At 41.9% G+C, this 18411-nt stretch overlaps 2 protein-coding genes across 5 annotated transcripts; both read left to right on the top strand.

Moving 5' to 3' along the window:
* Nucleotides 1–2061: 2061 nt before the first annotated feature.
* LOC142814649 (uncharacterized) lies at nucleotides 2062–8406 on the top strand. Of its 4 annotated transcripts, none has more exons than XM_075893767.1 (6): nucleotides 2063–3270; nucleotides 3400–3574; nucleotides 4032–4091; nucleotides 4163–4222; nucleotides 4289–4562; nucleotides 4860–4894. In XM_075893767.1, the coding sequence occupies exons 1-3, from the start codon at nucleotides 3155–3157 to the stop codon at nucleotides 4038–4040; spliced, it is 300 nt and encodes a 99-aa protein (XP_075749882.1). In that variant the 5' UTR covers nucleotides 2063–3154; the 3' UTR covers nucleotides 4041–4091; nucleotides 4163–4222; nucleotides 4289–4562; nucleotides 4860–4894. The 4 variants fall into 4 exon arrangements, with proteins under 4 accessions (XP_075749881.1, XP_075749882.1, XP_075749880.1 ...); XM_075893764.1 differs by lacking the exon at nucleotides 2063–3270 and having other exon boundaries at nucleotides 3431–3574; nucleotides 4289–4393; nucleotides 4449–4562; nucleotides 4860–8406; XM_075893766.1 differs by having other exon boundaries at nucleotides 2062–3270; nucleotides 4032–4222.
* A 718-nt stretch (nucleotides 8407–9124) lies between these two features.
* Nucleotides 9125–12593, top strand: LOC119172417 (haloacid dehalogenase-like hydrolase domain-containing protein 2). Its single transcript, XM_037423517.2, has 6 exons — nucleotides 9125–9342; nucleotides 9419–9627; nucleotides 10629–10713; nucleotides 10807–11023; nucleotides 12272–12335; nucleotides 12413–12593. The coding sequence occupies exons 1-6, from the start codon at nucleotides 9179–9181 to the stop codon at nucleotides 12514–12516; spliced, it is 843 nt and encodes a 280-aa protein (XP_037279414.2). The 5' UTR covers nucleotides 9125–9178; the 3' UTR covers nucleotides 12517–12593.
* Nucleotides 12594–18411: the final 5818 nt, after the last annotated feature.

The following is an 18411-nucleotide window of genomic DNA, read 5'->3' on the forward strand; positions in this document are numbered from 1 at the left end:
CTGCGCATTGTACTGGCCATTACAGCCAATCATATCAACAGCTATGGTGAAATTCAGTTGGCACTGCGAATGGGCGGTTGAAATCGCATTTGGCCGAGTAGCAGCTTTAAATTATTGTAATAAATTACACAGTTTATGCAAAGAGCTCAAACTAGTCTCTAAACGAGCCTTAGGACTTTGTCTACCGGCCCAATGTGTTTGTACGAAATCGTAAGAATCATTTCAGGCTCCCTTTAATATGTGTGATCTATCAAGGGTGGCTCAGCAGCTCTCATTATGCTGGTATGCTCATGTTCCACATGCTAGTTGGAGTGGAATGCAGAGAAACAGTGGATGTTTATTGACATTTGATTAATTAGTGGTCATAAATATTTTAATTAGTGGTCATAAATATTAACCCAAAATAACTAAATTCTACATTTATCTGAAGCAATCTTGTGTTGGAAATGTTTATATGACTTTTACAGGCACTCAAACAAATGTGCTGCCCAAAGGCAACCAGGTTGATAGTGTCATATTGCATAGGAACCTACAGTGTTCCCTGCATCACAACCTTCAAGTGTTGGAAAATTTTTCTATTAAAATTGAGTCAGTTTTTTTTTTTCACTATTTATTTTTACTTTTAGAGCACATGCCAAAATAACCTAAAGGCATGCTGGTTGCAGCTTTCAGTGACTGCTGAACAGCTTGAATTTAAAGGTAACATTAAGCAAGCTATGAAGGCACATTTTGTCTCCTGTGGTTGGTGTCATAGCTGTTTTAAGTTTATGAAAGAATTCGCAGCATCTTCATAGTATTCACAACACTGCTTTGGAGTATTTACTTGGATCTGTGACCATCACTGCTGCATGCCAAAGATACCACTTGACAAAATGTATTGACAGCTGAGTTTGTCAGCGTCCCTTCCATGTTTAATGTCAATGGACTGTCGTTCACTTTTTTTTTGTGGTTGAGTGGATATGATGTAGCACTGCAAAGCCCGAGGATGCAAAATAATATGGTTATGATTCTGAAACTCCCAGAATTTACACTCTAATTTGGATCATCTTCCAGAAAGGGTATCAAAGAAGATTTTCTCAGCATATCTTAGAGTTAAATGAAATGTATGTTTGCATGCATGGGCACTGTGACATAATTTTCTTATTTCAGGCGATTTCTTAATATTCTCATTTTGCGAGGCCCATCCGCCTGGTAAGATATGATCACATTGCCCTGCACCAGATTATTGTGATCACATATTATTTATTGGGTGCGTGGTAAACGTCAGGTGCTTTGAACAGAGCGTGGTTGCTCTGTTTAGTTGCAGAAACAAGAAAAGAGAAGAGAAACAAGCAACTCTGTGTTTGTGCACAGTACTCTAGTCCCACAGTACTCTAGTCCCAAGTCAATACAATATGAACAAGCTTGTTGTTCTTGCAATGCTGTTCAAAGTTGATCCGTTGACAAGCAACCGCTACATTTAGTGCCAGCCATTTTTCATGTTAGCTTGATTTGTGGCGGAAAAGTAACATTTGTGACCCATCAAGGCCACAGGTGTTATTGAGAAGTCCTAAAATTATTTGGCGTGGTATACATTCAGGAAGTCTGTTGAGGCATTTGGCATGTTAACACAGGGGTGATATTTTTGCCTTTGAAAAATGGTAATTTATAGAAAACTTTATTCGCTCCAGAATTCAGAGAATCCAACTCTCCAGAATTCAAGCTCTTCTTTGCTGAATACCGTGCTTTTAGATAACAGCTAATGCATGATGACATCCTACCGTACAAGTGAGTGAGAAACATTTTTGTTCGGCAGTAGTAGACAGTGTTAGGTAATGAACGTCCCAAGGCCATAAGAGCCTTTGAAAGGTAAGTTAAAAGCCATAGCATAGAGAAAGAAGAAGACAAGAGCGGACACTCCGCGAAACCTGGCCTCAGGAAGTGCGTCACGACTACGTAACGAACTAGTGCTCCCACCACACGTCAGAGGGCGCAAGCGCAAAAAAAACACAGTTATAATCAATGCAACAGAATTGTTTTCACAAATTAATAATTACACGCCCAAATTTGGTTTGTTCTTTATACATAAAAACGATTTATTCAACACACCTTACGCGATTATTTTTCTTCAGCCGTACTGTCATAAACACCATCTACCCAGCGACAAGCCCATGCATGACTGACAGCGAGAAGCTTTCGTCGCTTTCGTCAACGTCGGCTGCGTCGGCGTTTTCAAGCGTGAGATAACAGGTGAGGCACGTTTTCAAGCGAAGCTTGTTGAATGACATGTTGTTGGTCTTGTTGGGTCATTTTTTCAGAAAACGGTTACGCCTGCGCGAAAAAGACACCATGCAACAAACATAGAAAGATGCACACACACACGTTGCGCTTCGTGTGTGCGAGTTTGTTTCTTACGTGGCGTGTCATTCACGCAGTTGTAACCTTTTTCTGAAGCTTGTAAGGACTGGGAGGTTCGCTAAAAAGAAAGTTTGTGGCTCTATGCGGCGGTTAGACGGGAACATTGTGCAACGTATGCAGTATAGAAAAGGCGGCACGGCGTCAAGCCGAGGCGACGCGTGCTGCGTCTGCCACGGACGCGAGCGTCTGTGCGCTGAGCATAGCTGGGCAGCTAGGTCGTAGGCTCGGTGCAAAATATTGAGAAGCGTTTGTTGGGCCTCGCATGCTTCACGACGCATTTCCCGAAGGCTCGGAACACGAATAATTCTTGGTGTGCCGGAGGCAAATCTGGACTAGCCAAGTGGCCATCATCTTCGTTTCTTCGCTAGCCTTGTGCCACTAGTGCAAGCTGCCCACAAATTTTTTTGACGTTTCCAATATAATTTTACCGCACAAATTTCAACTACGATTTTTCTTCCCAATGTACTGCTGATACTGCGTACGCACGAAGGTGTTCTAATGTTCCCAGGCCGCGATACCATTGCATTACAAGGGATAGCGGCCTGGAAACTTCTGAAGATCTTTGTTCGTGGTCTTGACGTATATCTTTGTAAGTCAGAGTTTTATGGGTCAGAGATGTATCACTGGTTTTGTATTGTGCATCGATTAGCTAATCATTCAAAGGGGTTTGCTGGTACACTTATGACGTGCACATATCTTTTTTGTAATTTGACAGCGAAGCATCCACTTACTAACATTTTCAGACCGCGCTGACGCCATGCCGTCCGGCGGTCCAAGCTACGGCAGCTACTGCTGTGTATCGTGGTGCTTCAACAATGGCAGAACCCACAAGAAGCCTGGGACGAGTTTCTTCCGCGTACCACGGGACGGCAGGTGTGTTAAAGCTTTTGTATGGTTTGCATGTCTGTAGGCTTACTGTTCGTACTTGCTAAGTGAGGGTAACAATAAAAAATCACTATTCAAGCACTTCCCCTTTCAGCTGATAGTTCATTGCCAATGCAGGATGAAAGCATGGATGCAGTATGCTGGACGCGATGATCTCCTAGTAAGCCGGCCAGCCTATTGTACGCAACGTACAGGGTTTGTAGCGACCATTTTACTGCTCAAAGTTTCATGGACCCTGGGCACACAAGGCTTACAAGAATGGCTGTTCCCAGTGTGCAACCAGCTGCACCATGTAAGTGATTGACTGAAACTCAAATATGTGCAATAGCAGCCACTTGTATTGAATCAGTGGCGACAGTTAACCGTGAAGATCTCTGTAGCCGATAGAGAAACCTCACTACAGAAGTAACACTTGGAAAGTCTTAAGTTCTGTGAATTGTGGGCTATTACCTTCCTAACAGCAGCTTTACATTTCTGTCATTTTTTGATGCTCTGGACCTGCGCAACTTGTTTTGAAAGACTTTAAAGGGCTATTTCACGTTATCTTCAAGCCTGAGTGCACATGTACGTATACCTTTCATCAGTGAAAGCTGCCACTGTTGATAATTCCAAAAATCACAAATTACTTGTTTCCTAGTTGGTGCCGTCTCTTTTCTTCCACGTTCGACCAATTTATGCGTTTGAAAGAGCTGTTTAAGCTTCCCCATGCTACAAGCTTTGTAACTTGTACCAACTGCACATATATGCAGGTTCTCTGAGCGTCGCTTCAAGTAGTGACTGTGACATGGCTGCAGAAGCTGCACTGCAAGGTGCGGATGAGCTTCAGTTTGTGTTATTATAAGCCTCTTACTGACACATTGTCGTAATTTCATCTCTTCAGGACCTGCGGTAGAGGCTTCAGAAAGCGGCTCCCACACATTGAGGTGCCCCGATGAACAGGGTGCGTTCAGTGTCGCGATTTCTTTTTTTTTTTTACCCAAATTGACTGTTGACCAAACCTCTGCAGGTGGCAGCTCCCTTGTAGCTGGTGAAAGAATTTCTGATGATTTCGTCTTGCCGGAGAAAACCTTAACCAGTCGTTCAGCTGTCACAAAAGGAACTTGTGTGGCCGGTAAGTTGTATGTTCACTTCAACACCAGAGTGGATTGATATAGAGACTTCCGCAGGCCGCTCGCAAGATTGTTCCGACAGCATTGTCCGAGGCACTGAACAAGCTTCACAAGACCCTCCAGAAGACGTCTCCGCCAACAGCTCCACGCCTGAGTGCCTTAGAGAAAATGGTGACTATGCTTTTATTGCAGCAGTTTTTAATGTGCTATTTTATGTTTAGGACATTCTGAGGAAACTATCCTCAAAAGGACACTACGTGTGCACTTACAAAATGTAAGGGTGGGCTCTCAGTGATTTTCATTTTTTTTTGTGCATTGTCAACATTGTGAATGGTTTGTTTTTAGGTAGTGGAATCGAAAACTTTGTACCACAGAAAGTTGTGCACCTTGGGTCTGAAAGAGCGAGGAAAGTGCTCGTATGGGATTAGTTGTTCTTCGCTTTTACATCAATTTTTTTGTTTATTGCAGTGCGTTCCTGTGTGCCAGCGACAATGTCTCCATCAATGAAGTACAAGCAAACCATTAAACATCTGCAAGCCAAAGTAGCAGCACAGCGGAAAACTATCAAAAGACTGCAGAGACAGCCTCACCAAGCACCGTCATCGACTACGAAGGCCCTTGAAGTTATCCGACCGCACGTCACCGAGGAGGTTTTTAAACTTCTTTCTGCACATGTTCGCTTGAGGCCCAAATGCAAGGGCAAGCGGTTTCCCGTGTGGTTCAAGAAATTCGCTCTTCACTTAAACTTCCGAGGTCCGCGAGCATACCGATTTCTGGCTCCGTATTTTTCTTTGCCCTCCCGGCGTTCATTAAGGAGGTGGCTAGCTAATGTAAAGATGACTCCAGGCATAATTCCAGGAATCCTTTCTTCCATTGCAACAAATACTCAAGCTTGGAATGAACGGGACCGAGTGTGCGCTTTAGTTTTCGACGAAATAGCACTCAAAAAGAATTTGTACTATGATGCTTCAAGAGACGTTGTCCAGGGTTTTACAGATGATGGCACTCATCGCACTTCAACCATCGCTGATCGAGCACTGGTTTTTCTTCTTGTTGGTGTTTCGAGAAAGTGGGTTCAACCGGTTGCTTTTACTATAGGGCACACATCAACACCATCATCTGTTATGCATAACTTGCTGGTGTCACTCATTTTGGAGCTTAGGAGCATTAATATTGCAGTGAAAGCAGTCATTTGTGACCAGGGCAGTTCAAATGTAAGTCTCGCTAACCAACTAAAAGTGACTGTAGCAAAGCCTTTTTTTGAAGTTAATGGTGAGCGGGTATATTACATTTTTGATGTTCCGCATTTAATTAAAACAACGCGCAATAATGTCCAAGCACACAAGTTATACATTGGGGATGACATCGTTAACTGGTCGCACATTGTAAGCCTTTACCAATCCTCACATGAGTTGCGGTTGCGATTGGCTCCAAAGTTGACTGAACGGCACGTTCATCAGAAACCTTTTTCTAATATGAAGGTCAGCAGAGCAACTCAGGTCTTCAGTGCATCAGTTTCGATTGCTATCACGGCAATGGTGTATGCGAAGGTGCTGCCTGCCTCGGCCATCACTACAGCTCAATTTTGTGATCGTATGGACAGGATTTTCGATGCCTTGAACAGCTCGAGTAAAAAAAGAACTTCGCAAAAGCTGCGGCATGCAATCATGAAAAATGATTCAGAGCTGATTGACTTCCTCCGAGGCCAGCTTCCCTGGATTGCATCATGGCAGTTTGTTGGCAGACGTCAACCACAAACCATCGTAGGTTGGCAAATAACAATTCAGGCAATTTGTCAACTATGGGACGACCTCTCCAAAAATTACAATTTTGAATACCTGTTAACACGCAGGCTTCAACAGGATCCTCTGGAGAACATATTTGGCCACATTAGGCAAAAACAGGGTTGCAACACCAACCCCAATGTAGCACAATTTATTTGTGGCCTGAAGCACATCTGCATAAGAAAACTCTTCAAGCTGTCAGAATACGGAAATGTCGAGGATGATGAATGTGACCTCCTCCAGGAACAGCTGTCGCCATTCTCCCTCACCAGTGCGTCTCTTGTGGATAATGAGGAGTGTGCACAGCCACAGCCTGACGACTTTCCCGCTCTAGACGATCTCTCTGAACTTGCGACAAACATTCACTCCCATATTATCGATGACTCCGCTGCATATTATGTAGCTGGTTTTCTCATCAAACACTTCCTTCGGAATGCATGTGACGGTTGCAGTTGCCCACAGTTACTGAAAGACGACAGTGAGACGCTTAAGGGTACCCACCAGTATTTCACAATGCTCAAAGCATACCACGTCCCCAGCAAACTTTTTGGGAATCTCACTGTGCCATCAGAAGCAGCTTTTGCATACGTACAACAACTTGAATCTCGCTTTCTTGCCATAATTGAGGCCACTGCACATCACCTGAAAGTGTGCGATGTTTTGTATCACCATCTGTCAAGTGTTGGCGATTTTCATTTCTGCTCTGCTGGGTGTCGCGCTAAGTTTCTGAAAATGTTTTGCCGGGTTCGTTTATGTTGGCATGTGCGTTTTGTGAACCGAAACTTAGACAGGGTTAGGTTCCAGTCTTCAATCTCGGGCATGCAGCTTGACAAGTTCAAAGGTTAGCAATTAGCGGCGGGTTTACACTAAAGTATTGGAGTTGAGCCGAATCCTGCAATAGCTTTGTTATGTTATTACTTCGTTACAGCAGACTTCATTATGGTCTTATGTGCTTATATTCAGTTCAACTGGACTAACCACTCCTTCGTTGCATTCATTGTTTTGGTTACCCGCTATGAGGAGTACAAACACTGTGTATTCGCTCGAAGTGATTTGCATAACCTTAAAAAGAATGTTGGGCATCCTGTCTGTATTTTTTGTAGCAAATACGGGCGAACTGTACACTTTACTGTGGGTCGCTTGGTCACTGTGTATGCTTTATCTCTCCAGCTCAAGTAATATATCGATAAAAAAACCGCTTGTTGAAATGTCTTCGAGCGGGTAAGGAACACAGTATGAAGTGGGCACGGTTCATGTTATCACGCTTTTCGTATTTTAGCTTCTCATCAACCTCCTCATCTTGCCCATCAAAATTTTCAAAAGAATACCCAAACTTGTAGTGTTTGATGGGGCTGCGGACGCTGCCATTTTATTTTTATATAGCTTGTGAGTGATAACGTACGATGTAGAGCCTTTGTGAAAAATAATGAGCCAAAGTGGTTTCCTTCTGCTATTTATTAGCCCTGTAATACCGCTCTCGTAGCACCAATTAAAGTCCACAATTCTGGATAAAGTGATGACTACAATCTATTTTAGCTCGCAAGCGTCACAGCAACACCCAAACGCAAATCACTTGGGATCTTAAGTTTTTGATGAAGGCGACGCATAACAAAAGCCACAAGACCTGCCAGTGTTGTAGCATAAAGTTTGTCTTTCACGTAGTGAGCAAGCTGCAAAGCCCTACCTTTCTGAGGACAAGCAGGCATCAAGTCTGCTTTTTTTCATTTTGGACTAGCTGTTCTTAAGCACAGCCAGCACACTGCACCTTTGCCTTTCTGTTATATTGTGTCGTGTGGTTTCTGTGCGCTCTTTTTTTCTATGCATTATTTCAGTTAAGCCCAGGCGTGATTCGCGACTTCATTGCTGTGTATATGTCACTTCTTCCTTCTTCATCAGCATTGTGCGCTATGTTTTTGCCATAGATCCTTAGTTACCCACTGGCCCGGTGTGTCATACTTCACCAGTTTCTCGGCTTCTGCCAACTCTAGCGATGTGTGCGTTGTCTGTGTTCTCTATGTATTTGTTACAATATTTGTTACAATTTATTTGTAAGGCGAGATGCATTTGTTGTCTACCTTTGTCATATTGTGCTTTTTATATTCTCATACTCTACCTTGCCTTTGAATAAAACATTGCGGATGCTCTGTTTCTTTGACTGATATATACATTGATCACTTGTTCCAAAAGAAAAACACAAGCGCGATGAATAAAACGATAGTGAATTATCATTACCTGCATCTCTTTTTTTTATAACTTAATCAAAATAAAAATTACGTCACGACCGATTCGCACGAACCACTGAACAAAACAAAACAGGGAATCGCTAAATCAAAACGACCTACAAAAACTATCCATTTGGGCGATGAATAGTGGTCTGAAATTATGAACTTACGACATAGCCAAACGTCGGTTATGCAAAGTAATTCAAAAGTTGCGCCAGTGAAACCGAAACCGGAAGCGCAAGCCACTTGCTCTCATCAACCACTAGGTGTGCTAGAGTCGATTGGGCCGCTGGGGTCTACGGGAGTGTCCACTCTTCACCTTTTTTATTTCTCTATGGCCATAGCTTCAAGAAAATGCGAAAAAAAAAAAAATAAACGCGTAATAGCGAAACCAAAAAAGAACGGTGCAACGGCAGCTAAAATATGTCTGCCACAACGTGATAGGGGCTTCCATAGTTAATTTCGACCATTAAGTTATATTATAATTTAGATGTTTTGCGGTAACACGTGGTGACGTAGCCTTCAAGATTTGCAGCTTGACCTCGAAGACGGTTATTTTTGAGAGCTGAAACGCCGCCTGATAATATTGAAAAAATAAATTATAAGCAAAGCAAAATTTATGTATTAGCAAAACATTTCAACTGAAATGGAGGATTAACTTGATAAAATTCTGGTAACAATTTTTGTGTCAATAGTGCGATTATAATCCACCAGGCGAATACGAAAACGAAACCAGTGAAGACGCAGCATGGCTGTCCGATAGTTGAATTCGATTCATCGTATGGTACACTTCTACAGAAAAGTTCGCCCGTGTTTTTCGCTGGCCTATCGCTTATATTCCGTAATGACTTCAGCGAGACACGTGAAGGCGGCTCTCATAGATTTGAGCGGCACGTTGCACGTTGATGACAAGATCATTCCAGGGGCCGTCAAAGCACTAGAAAGGTAAGCCGGTGAAAAGTTCTTGTAACGTTGCACGCAGCGGCGGCTACTTTCAACGCGTTGCGATTTCCTTTCCCAGACTACGTGCTGCCGGGATCCAGATCAAATTCGTGACAAACACGACGAAGGAATCACGGCGACGACTGCATGAGCGGTTGGTTAGTTTAGGTTTCAAGATTTCCGCGGACGAAATTTTCTCGTCCTTGACAGCCGCCAGGACTTTCATAGAGGTGCGGAACCTGAGACCTCACCTGATGGTGTCCGAGGCTGCTATGGAAGAGTTTGAAGGTACGCAAGGAGTTATAGTTGGTCTGGCGCATGCAGCTTTTGCTATTGCAGACTTGAAAGCGGGGTATTCTCTGCTGCTTGATTTCTATTAGATGTCCAGCGTGTATCGAGCCAGTGGCCCATGTCATATCTAGCTGATGCATCTCGAAAATCCATTGATGTGTGGTTATCAGTCGCAACTCGCTGTGCATGCATGTTTATTGCTGTTGCCCTTGTTCCAGTTTGAACCTCATGTGCAGTCTCCGGACACATGACCTTTACTATATAGCGCTACCGTAGCAACGCAGTCAGCGCATCACAGCACAGGCAATCTTTCTGTAGTGTTTCTTCTACCGGCCGAATATTGTGAGGCAGCTAATGTAATGTTGGCATGTGCGCTCGAAGAGTGGAGATGAAAAGTGCTGTTTGTTCAATGTGATACGCGCATCAATGGCATAGGCAAATGCCACCGTGCCTTGTTGCCATTTTACAGGCCTCGGGAACTTTGCGCTAAATTGTGATGCGTGGATTTTCATGTTGATATGCGCAGTATTTAAATATTAACTGCAGACGACGAGACGATCACTTTATATGTTGACTCCACGGCTGTCGTTTAATATGGGAGCTGTTATTACCAAAGAGTCACACACTAGTATGTTCTCATTAAGTGTACGACCTATCTTATTTAAAATATAGATGTAATTGAAGGCTTTTACTTTTTCAATAAACAAAAAGCACTTGATGTTTACATTGAGCCTATCTATATTCCTATGCAAAACTCGTGAAAGCTGTTTTTATTTGTTTTTACCCAGAAATTCTACGTTCATGACTGTGGAGCGTTGCGGCGACACTGTAGGAAAAGAAACAAGCAGTCCTTTCGAGACTAAGATTGTCATACTTGTGGTACTTCGCATGGGTTTTATGTAAAATGTTTGATGTTGGGTGCACATACATGTCAAAACATGTAAGTGTTCCTTCACCATATTGAACAATGTATAATAATAACGAGGCTTCTCTTTTAGGTATGAATACAAATGACCCCAATGCTGTACTTATTGGACTGGCACCAGAAAAATTTAACTACACTCCTATGAATGAAGCATTTAGGTAATTACATTCATTTACATGGTGTCCAGCAGCCGCACGTGAACTGCCTGAGAAAAATAGTGGACATTTGAACTGCGAGGTTATTGTTTTCAGGCTAGTACTGGATGGAGCTGTGCTTGTTGCAATACACAAGGCACGCTATTATCGCACTAATGACAGTCTGGCCTTGGGACCGGGTCCATTTGTGAGGGCGTTGGAGTTTGCCACTAACAAGACAGCCGAGATTGTAGGCAAACCTGACAAGACGTTCTTCCTGACTGCTCTCAGACAACTTCATGCCTTACCGGAAGACACTGTTATGATTGGTGATGTATGTTATCTGTTTCATAGATTATGCTAAATGCTGTTGAATGACTGCATGAGATGGTGGAATGAACTCTTATACCTGTATACTCATAAATTCTGTATAGAATTGCTTCAACCTTTCTCTTTAAATTGCAGCAGAAAGTTCTCAGCTCTTCAAAGGAGCAGTTATCCACCATTTTTAAAAGTCGTTAATGTCTTGGAACAAATAAAATACCTTCCAGAAGTGTATGACTGAATTAATTTTTTTCAGTGACCTAGTGTAATTAGTTCATTGCCATCTTTTACGTTGGTCAAGTGTAGTTTGGTTAAGCAGAAGAGAAGAAATACAAAAGCACAGGGCGAGTGCTTTCCAGCATTTTTTTGCGCAGTGAACACAAAATAGTGAACATGTTCTTAAGTCTCATGTCTTGGTGTCAGTCGTGCTGCATTTTGACTGAGCGTGAACTGAAATGATATGGCTAAATTAACTCGCTGTTGCTCATAGGAGATGTGAACGCAAAGTACTTCAAATTATAAAAAGGATAGTACTCTGCACTAAAACAGTTCAATCATATCCGAATGCTTCATATGCTATCACACACACAGACTGTCTTTCGACCAATTGTCCTGCTTAATTCCAGTTCCCTTATTGAGCTATCTCATTTATGCGTATGCATACATACTCACATGCACACACATAGGAAAAGACACAGCTCCACAGACTCAACAGGGGTGTGCTATGTGTTGTCCTTGCACGCCTTTTGTGCCTATAACCTTTTGTGAAAACACAGCTCTCGGATATGTACCGAGCCTCATCTGTGCTCGGAGTATTAGTACGGAAAACATAGCACCAGGGCTTCCCTGTCTGCACATTGTTTGTTATTTAAGGGCTTTTACACTTCTTTAAAAAGCTTACAATTGCTTCAAGAAATACTTAGTTTTCTAGATTTCTATTATGGTATGGGTAAAAAATTGCATCTACGATGTTTAACGGGACAAGTACATTGCATGTAAGTTGATTTTAACTGAAATGCTGGCATAAACAAAGGAGGCCTCACCTGTTGCGGACTTTTTCGTGTGTAACTCTGGCTGTGATTCTGTAATTCTGTATTGTTGAAACATTTGCAAGTTGTCTAATATCGATGCCATAAAAATAAAAATAAAAACAATGGTGCCTGTCTACTGTTCAACAAGTGGGGCAGTATGAATTGCATGGTGACTTAGTTATTGTCTGCAGCAAACTTTTTGTTATATTTTCTTTTTTGTTTTTAAGGACGTTCGTGATGACATTGACGGGGCTCAACAAGTTGGCATCCGAGGAATTCTAGTGAAAACAGGTATTTGTTGCTTTTTGTATGCCACAGCCATCTGTTCGATGGATTTTCTCATTGCTTAACCTTTCGAAACATTCCAGGGAAGTATATGGTCGGCGACGAGATCAAGATAGAGAATCGTCCTTGGGCCTTGGTCCCGTCGTTTGTCGATGCAGTGAACATGATACTGAAGCCGAAGGTGTAAAAAGTGTTTGCATATACAGGATGCTTATGCAAGAAAAAGGGGCGTCATATTGTCTAATAAAGCACTTACACACGAAATTTTTTTTACATGCGTGGAAAAAAAAGCATTCTTCTGTTACTTATGCCTGTACTTTGTTTTATTTCTCAATTGTGACATTACTATGTTTCGTGACCTTGTACATATATTCTTTTATTTTTTTCCAAAATGAAAGTAATAGAGCAATACTTTGGTGTCTCTGACATTTGTATTAAATTACTTCAACCTTAAAGAAAATTCATAGATTGGAACGCATATTTCTTTTTGCATACATTTCTACTGGTATTCATTTGATTTTGCTGTGTTTGGAGCAACACCTTGACAACATGTCTGGCATATTAGGGGCAAAGTATCTTAAGACTGTGCAACGTTCCTTCATTTATAAACCACCACTCGGTGTCTACAGCAGATGTAGATGCCGAAACATCTGTCAACAACAAAATGGTTATCAAAAGGCCAATAACCGGAGAAACAAAATTAAAACACCCAAGAAAAACATTGAACCTTTTGTCAATCAAAGCATATGATAAAACAAAGAGTTAACAGGAACAAAATCAAAGCCTATTAGCAAGAACAAAATAGAAGGCCATGATTCATGATCCAATGCACAGTGCGTTGCCCCAATATCAGCATTGACTTTGTTGATATGCATGGGTTTTTTCTGTTATACCTAAGCACTATGCAGTATTATAAATGCTTTAGGCTATAGGATGTGCACACATCCAGAATATAAATCTTAAAGCTATGGTGAACAGATAGTTTCAGGCCTTCCCCAAGAAAACTTCAGTTTGCGTTCATTATCCAAATGTGTACATGTAAAGGGTAAAAATATTATGATTCAATGTTTTTATTCATGTAAATAAAATTGGTTGTATCTGAGAACGAAAGGCAAATTCTAGTGAGTTAAGCAAGCAGAATGCTCTCTTTGGACCTGAGATTTTTTACAAAGTATTATGAAAACTGATAAATGAAAAAAATGTCAAGTTTACAAATTCATATCTTCATCAAAAGTAAAGCTGACTTTTTTGCTAACTTCATTCATTAAAACATCTGTAGACGGCATAGATGACAAATTAGATATGAGTTTACAGCATTCATTGAATCGTTAAAATGTGTTTTTCATCATTTCTCCTTTAAAATTAGCTTTATGCTTCAATAATGTGTTATCAAAAAATGAATGTATCACTTTTATCAGGTATTGACGTACTATTATTAGGCATGTATTAGAGCATTTTGAATATCCAAACGAATATTAGTTTTTCTAATCGAGTTTAACCTGAACTTATATTCAAATTTTCAAATTATTAAAAAAACAAGTAAGCGTTTAAATAAGAACGTGTGCTACCACCCTGTCAGTCAGCCAAAACTTTAGTGAGTGGTCCTGAGGAGTTTAAGAAGGCAGGGGGGCCACGAGGGACACCCAAACAGCCGCTATCGTAGGCGACACCCTAGTCAGCATGGGAACGTGGTAGCCTTTCACCAGTTCTTGGGCCCTCTGGACTGCCTTTAGTTGGTGGTGGAGCTCGGAGCTTCTGAGTGCATCTCGGGCTGACTGGTGAGAGGTCCCTGAAGTAACGTGGGACATTGCCAGGGCATGCGGGAGAACAAGAATAAAGCTCTATGCAATCAGGGCATTGTGGAGTTATCTCCGAGATATAATGGCTGAATGGGCCTCATGATGGGTATGCTCTCGCTTGTAACATGTGAAAGTCTACCTAGAGCATGTTCAAGCTTTATGTGTTGTAATGGGTATTGTCTTCTTTTGTTATGGTAGTGAGATGTGATATTGCAAAAAGTGTGTAATGGGTCAATAAATTACATGTTTGGGTCCCTGTAAAGCTAGTTCCACTGCGGCTGAGGAGTATGAGACCGTGAAAACACCTATGCAGAAAATGCCGCACTGCTGCGAATACCCACTTCAAGGTTAAAGGAAGATACTACCTTCACATCGATTAATCATTTTTGAAAGTTTTTAAAAGCTTGTTACATGTTTCGAATGTAGTACATTCTGACACGTAACCTATTTTACCAGTCATCGCTTGCATACTACTGAAATTCAAGTTATGCTACGATGCTTCAAGTTGTGCTACGAGCCTTGTTTCAGTTTCATAAAATATTGTGCAGGCTAGCTGGGTCATAGCGAATATGCTCTTTTTTTTCATATATTATTATATATACTGTTAGATTTGAAATTATCTGACAAAATCACTATTTGCTTTGAACCATAAGTTAACTTTTTTGCACATCTCTGTTAGCTCTAATTTATAAAGTGTTGATACCACTTCGTTATTGCTCAGAAAAAGTACACTATTTGCCTGGGTTCTTTTGTCAATTTTACAATACCCAATAGTGTTTGTACTCATGGCCTGAAAAAAAATACTAATGTTACTGCAATTGTTAATTTTCTAAAACAGAAACAAGCCGTCATCTTTGGCACAGATAAGTGTCCATGATATAAAACTCTCTCTCAATAATATACTGAAGAAAAAATATAGCACAACTTGCAATGAGGCTCTGTCACAGCTTTGCTGGTGGGCGTATAGCTGGTCGCAGCCTGGCTAAACAGTTGCCCTGTTGCCGGTATCTTTCCCATTCTTTTCTATACTATACTATACTATAAACATGGTTACGATTGCTTTTTTGTATCATTTTTGTCTGTATGTTTTTAAATACTTGTACGCTTTTACCTATTTGTGTATTTCTTTGTCTTCCTTTTTCTCTCTTTCTTTGTACTTTTCCATTCCTTTCTATGGCTTTCTATTTCTAACTCTGTCTGTGTACCCATTCTCCCATCTGGTGGACAAATAGATAGACATGTTATCACAGTTGAGCAGAGAACTAAACGGAAGAAGAGAAGAGAGTGCGTAGCGGTTCATGAAAATGATAGTTTTTCTACACCAAGGAAGGAAGCAACAAAAGGGAAAAGGCAGAGAGATTAACCAGAAAGGCATCCGGTTGGCTACACTACACTGGGGGATTAGGGAAGAGAACAAGAAAGAGGCAAGAGAAGGAAAAAAAAGAGAGACTGACAGTAATTTCATTGCAGCGTGTACAAGTCCACCGCAAGTTAGAGGCGTTCACACAAACCCGTCTTTCCCAGGAAACACTAGAGGGCTTTCACTGCCTTGTGGGCTGTCGAGGGATGTGGACGCTGCTGTTAAAGCATCTGCACAGAAAGAGGCCAATCATCCAGTTGCAGCATTGTGTTGGCAAGTACTTGTCTGTCTGAGGCAAATCAAGGACAGTGGCACAGCAGCCGATTAATATTTTCATTGGTGCCGCAAACATCGCATGCTGCACTGTCAGTCATTTCGATTAACCTGGTATAAGCTTTCGTGAAAGCCACTCCCAGTTAAAGGCGATAGAGAAGCGAAGATTCACGGCGATGTAGGCCGGGTGGAGGCCGCAGTTGTAGTGAAGGGTCAAGTTCCTGTAGTCTTGTACATCGTATGCTTGGTGTGTTCCGCTCAGTCAGTGTGAGACTGCGGGCCAGTTAACGAATCTGCCTCGCTGCGTCCACTCTTGAAAGCGGAATCGGGACCCTGTTTGCTTCTTCATGTGATGTGCGAGCAGCATGATCTGCAGAATCATTTCCGCTTATACCAGAATGCCCAGGTAACCATTGAAAGACGATGTCGTGGCCTTTTTGTATTAAGAGGTGGTGAAGTTTTATGGCTTGGTAGGTCAACTGGTCGTGGTATCCGCGTCGAAAAACTGACCGCAGGCACTGTAATGCTGGTTTTGAGTTGGAAAACACGGCCCATTTGCTTGGTCTTTCTTCAGGATTGATGAGTTCCAGTGCACCGAAGGGCAAATTATACTATCTATACTGTACTGTAGATGACTGTGCATTTTCTCTCTTTTTTTCAAGTACTTTTATTTGTATGTTGTCTTCTGTCTGTTTATAGTTCTTCTTTTGTCTTCTTGTATCATGATTTCCTTTCTTCTCATTTCTCCTCTGCACGTTTTTTTTCTGTGTCATTGTTTCTCTCTGTGTAGTTGATTTCTTACCTTCTATGTCCTAGCTATTCTTTTGGTATGTTATTTCTCTAACTGTAGTTGGTAGTGACTTGCCTTCAAACTTTTTTTGTGTTTCTCTGTTGAAACTCTTTTTTTTTGCCTGTGTTTTTCTCCCTTTCATTCGTTTCTTTTCTTTTCTCTCTATATCTTTTGTTTCTTAACCTTCCCATGTATTCAGTCTCTGTCATTCTGTTTTTTCTCTGATTCTTCCCTTTTTTAGTTGTATCTCTCTTGTCCTTTGTAGTTGGTTGATCTCCTTTTACCTTTTCTTTGTTTCTTCCATTCCTATTTTTCTGTTTCTTTCTACTCATATCTCTGTACTCTTTATCCTAACCTTCTTTCTCTCCCCCTGACCCTCACATCTCCCCTCCGTCCTGGCCCTTCATTCCGTTTCCTGTCACCTTGTAATACTGTACAAGGATATGCTGCGCTCTGCCAGGGTGTCGGCATAGCAGAGTATAGTTGGTACCGCCACCTTCGGATCAAGGGTACGCGAGTTCGAATTTCGTCTCGGCAAAAGCATTTGGCCTAAAGCATCGATTTCTATCTCACTGTACTTATTTTTCCCGTGAGGTTGTTGCGCGCGCCATTCGTCGGGCATATCGGTGCACGTTCTCTGATTGCAAAGCAGGAGAGGAAGGCCGTGAAGAAGTGGATGAAGGTGGGGCGTGCCGGTTCGTTGTGATAATTTCTTATCTGCAACCCACGACCAACCTCGACATCGCCAGTTTTCTCCATTCATTCGTGCCGCGCACAACAGCCAAGTCAGCAGAGTGTACTCGTCTTTTTGAGCTGTTAAGAGTCATGTATTTAATAAGATCATGCCCGTGGCCGTGAGCCATATCGTGCTCTTTAGTGGGTCGTTATAAAAGCAGCATGCATACAGCGCACATTTATCTGCAATTAATATGGCGTACAGCTTACAGAAATGGTCATATGTCAGTATTTGTCAAAGGAGCACCGACACAAACGTCTTTCGCATTGTTTTTTTTTTTATTTTGCAAATGGCACCTAACGACCCGCTTGTCACGGCACAAAAGCTCGTTTGCTCGAGTAAGTGACGGTTAATTATTTAGAAATAATTTAATGGCGCGCAGTCGCAATTTCTGTTTCAAGAGAGCGCCGAGTGGGGCGATACGTACCCAGATTGAGTGGTTTTTGTAGGAACATTGCTGGCTACGCGAGCACACTAAATCGCGCGCACATGAACACCGCGTTGACAACTCTTTTGAACGAAGGCTTCCTGGGTGCGGCTATAATCCCTTCTGAGTAGTTATAAGTAAGCTTGCCCCCCCCCCCCCCCCCGAAAAAAAAATGCACTGCCGACGCAAAAACACATATACTACCGTACAAATCTGACGCATCTTTCCCTTGAAAACGTCTGCTTGAAAAAAGCACTCGCTATGATCGGCAGCCAACAAAAACTATAGTGACGCAGGGGGCGGTTGGTTGTTTACAGAACAATCAAAAGCGAGTTTCGCGTGCACTGGTGCGACACGCACGTCAAAAATGGTCTTAAACGTGCTCTAGACGATTTTATTCGTTGACATTTCGTAGATGATGCTTGTTCGTGCGCACAAGTCTATACCACAAATTATGATAAGTGAAAACGTATAAGCGAAAATTTTGAATATTATTCTAATTCGTGGCAGGTATTTTTCTGCATAAGTCATAAAGCTTTATTTGTCAGAATCTAGGATAATAGTGTATAACCGGCTTGCGACTCCGGATTAATGCATTTCGATAAACGAAATAAAGAGATAGGTACCTAAATGTTAAGATGGCAGAAGCACTTGCTCGTGCAACCGCCGTTGTGTGCGCTGACGAGCGTGAAAGCTC

The sequence above is a fragment of the Rhipicephalus microplus genome, chromosome 4 (genome assembly GCF_043290135.1).
Source record: "Rhipicephalus microplus isolate Deutch F79 chromosome 4, USDA_Rmic, whole genome shotgun sequence".
Lineage (NCBI taxonomy): Eukaryota > Metazoa > Arthropoda > Arachnida > Ixodida > Ixodidae > Rhipicephalus > Rhipicephalus microplus.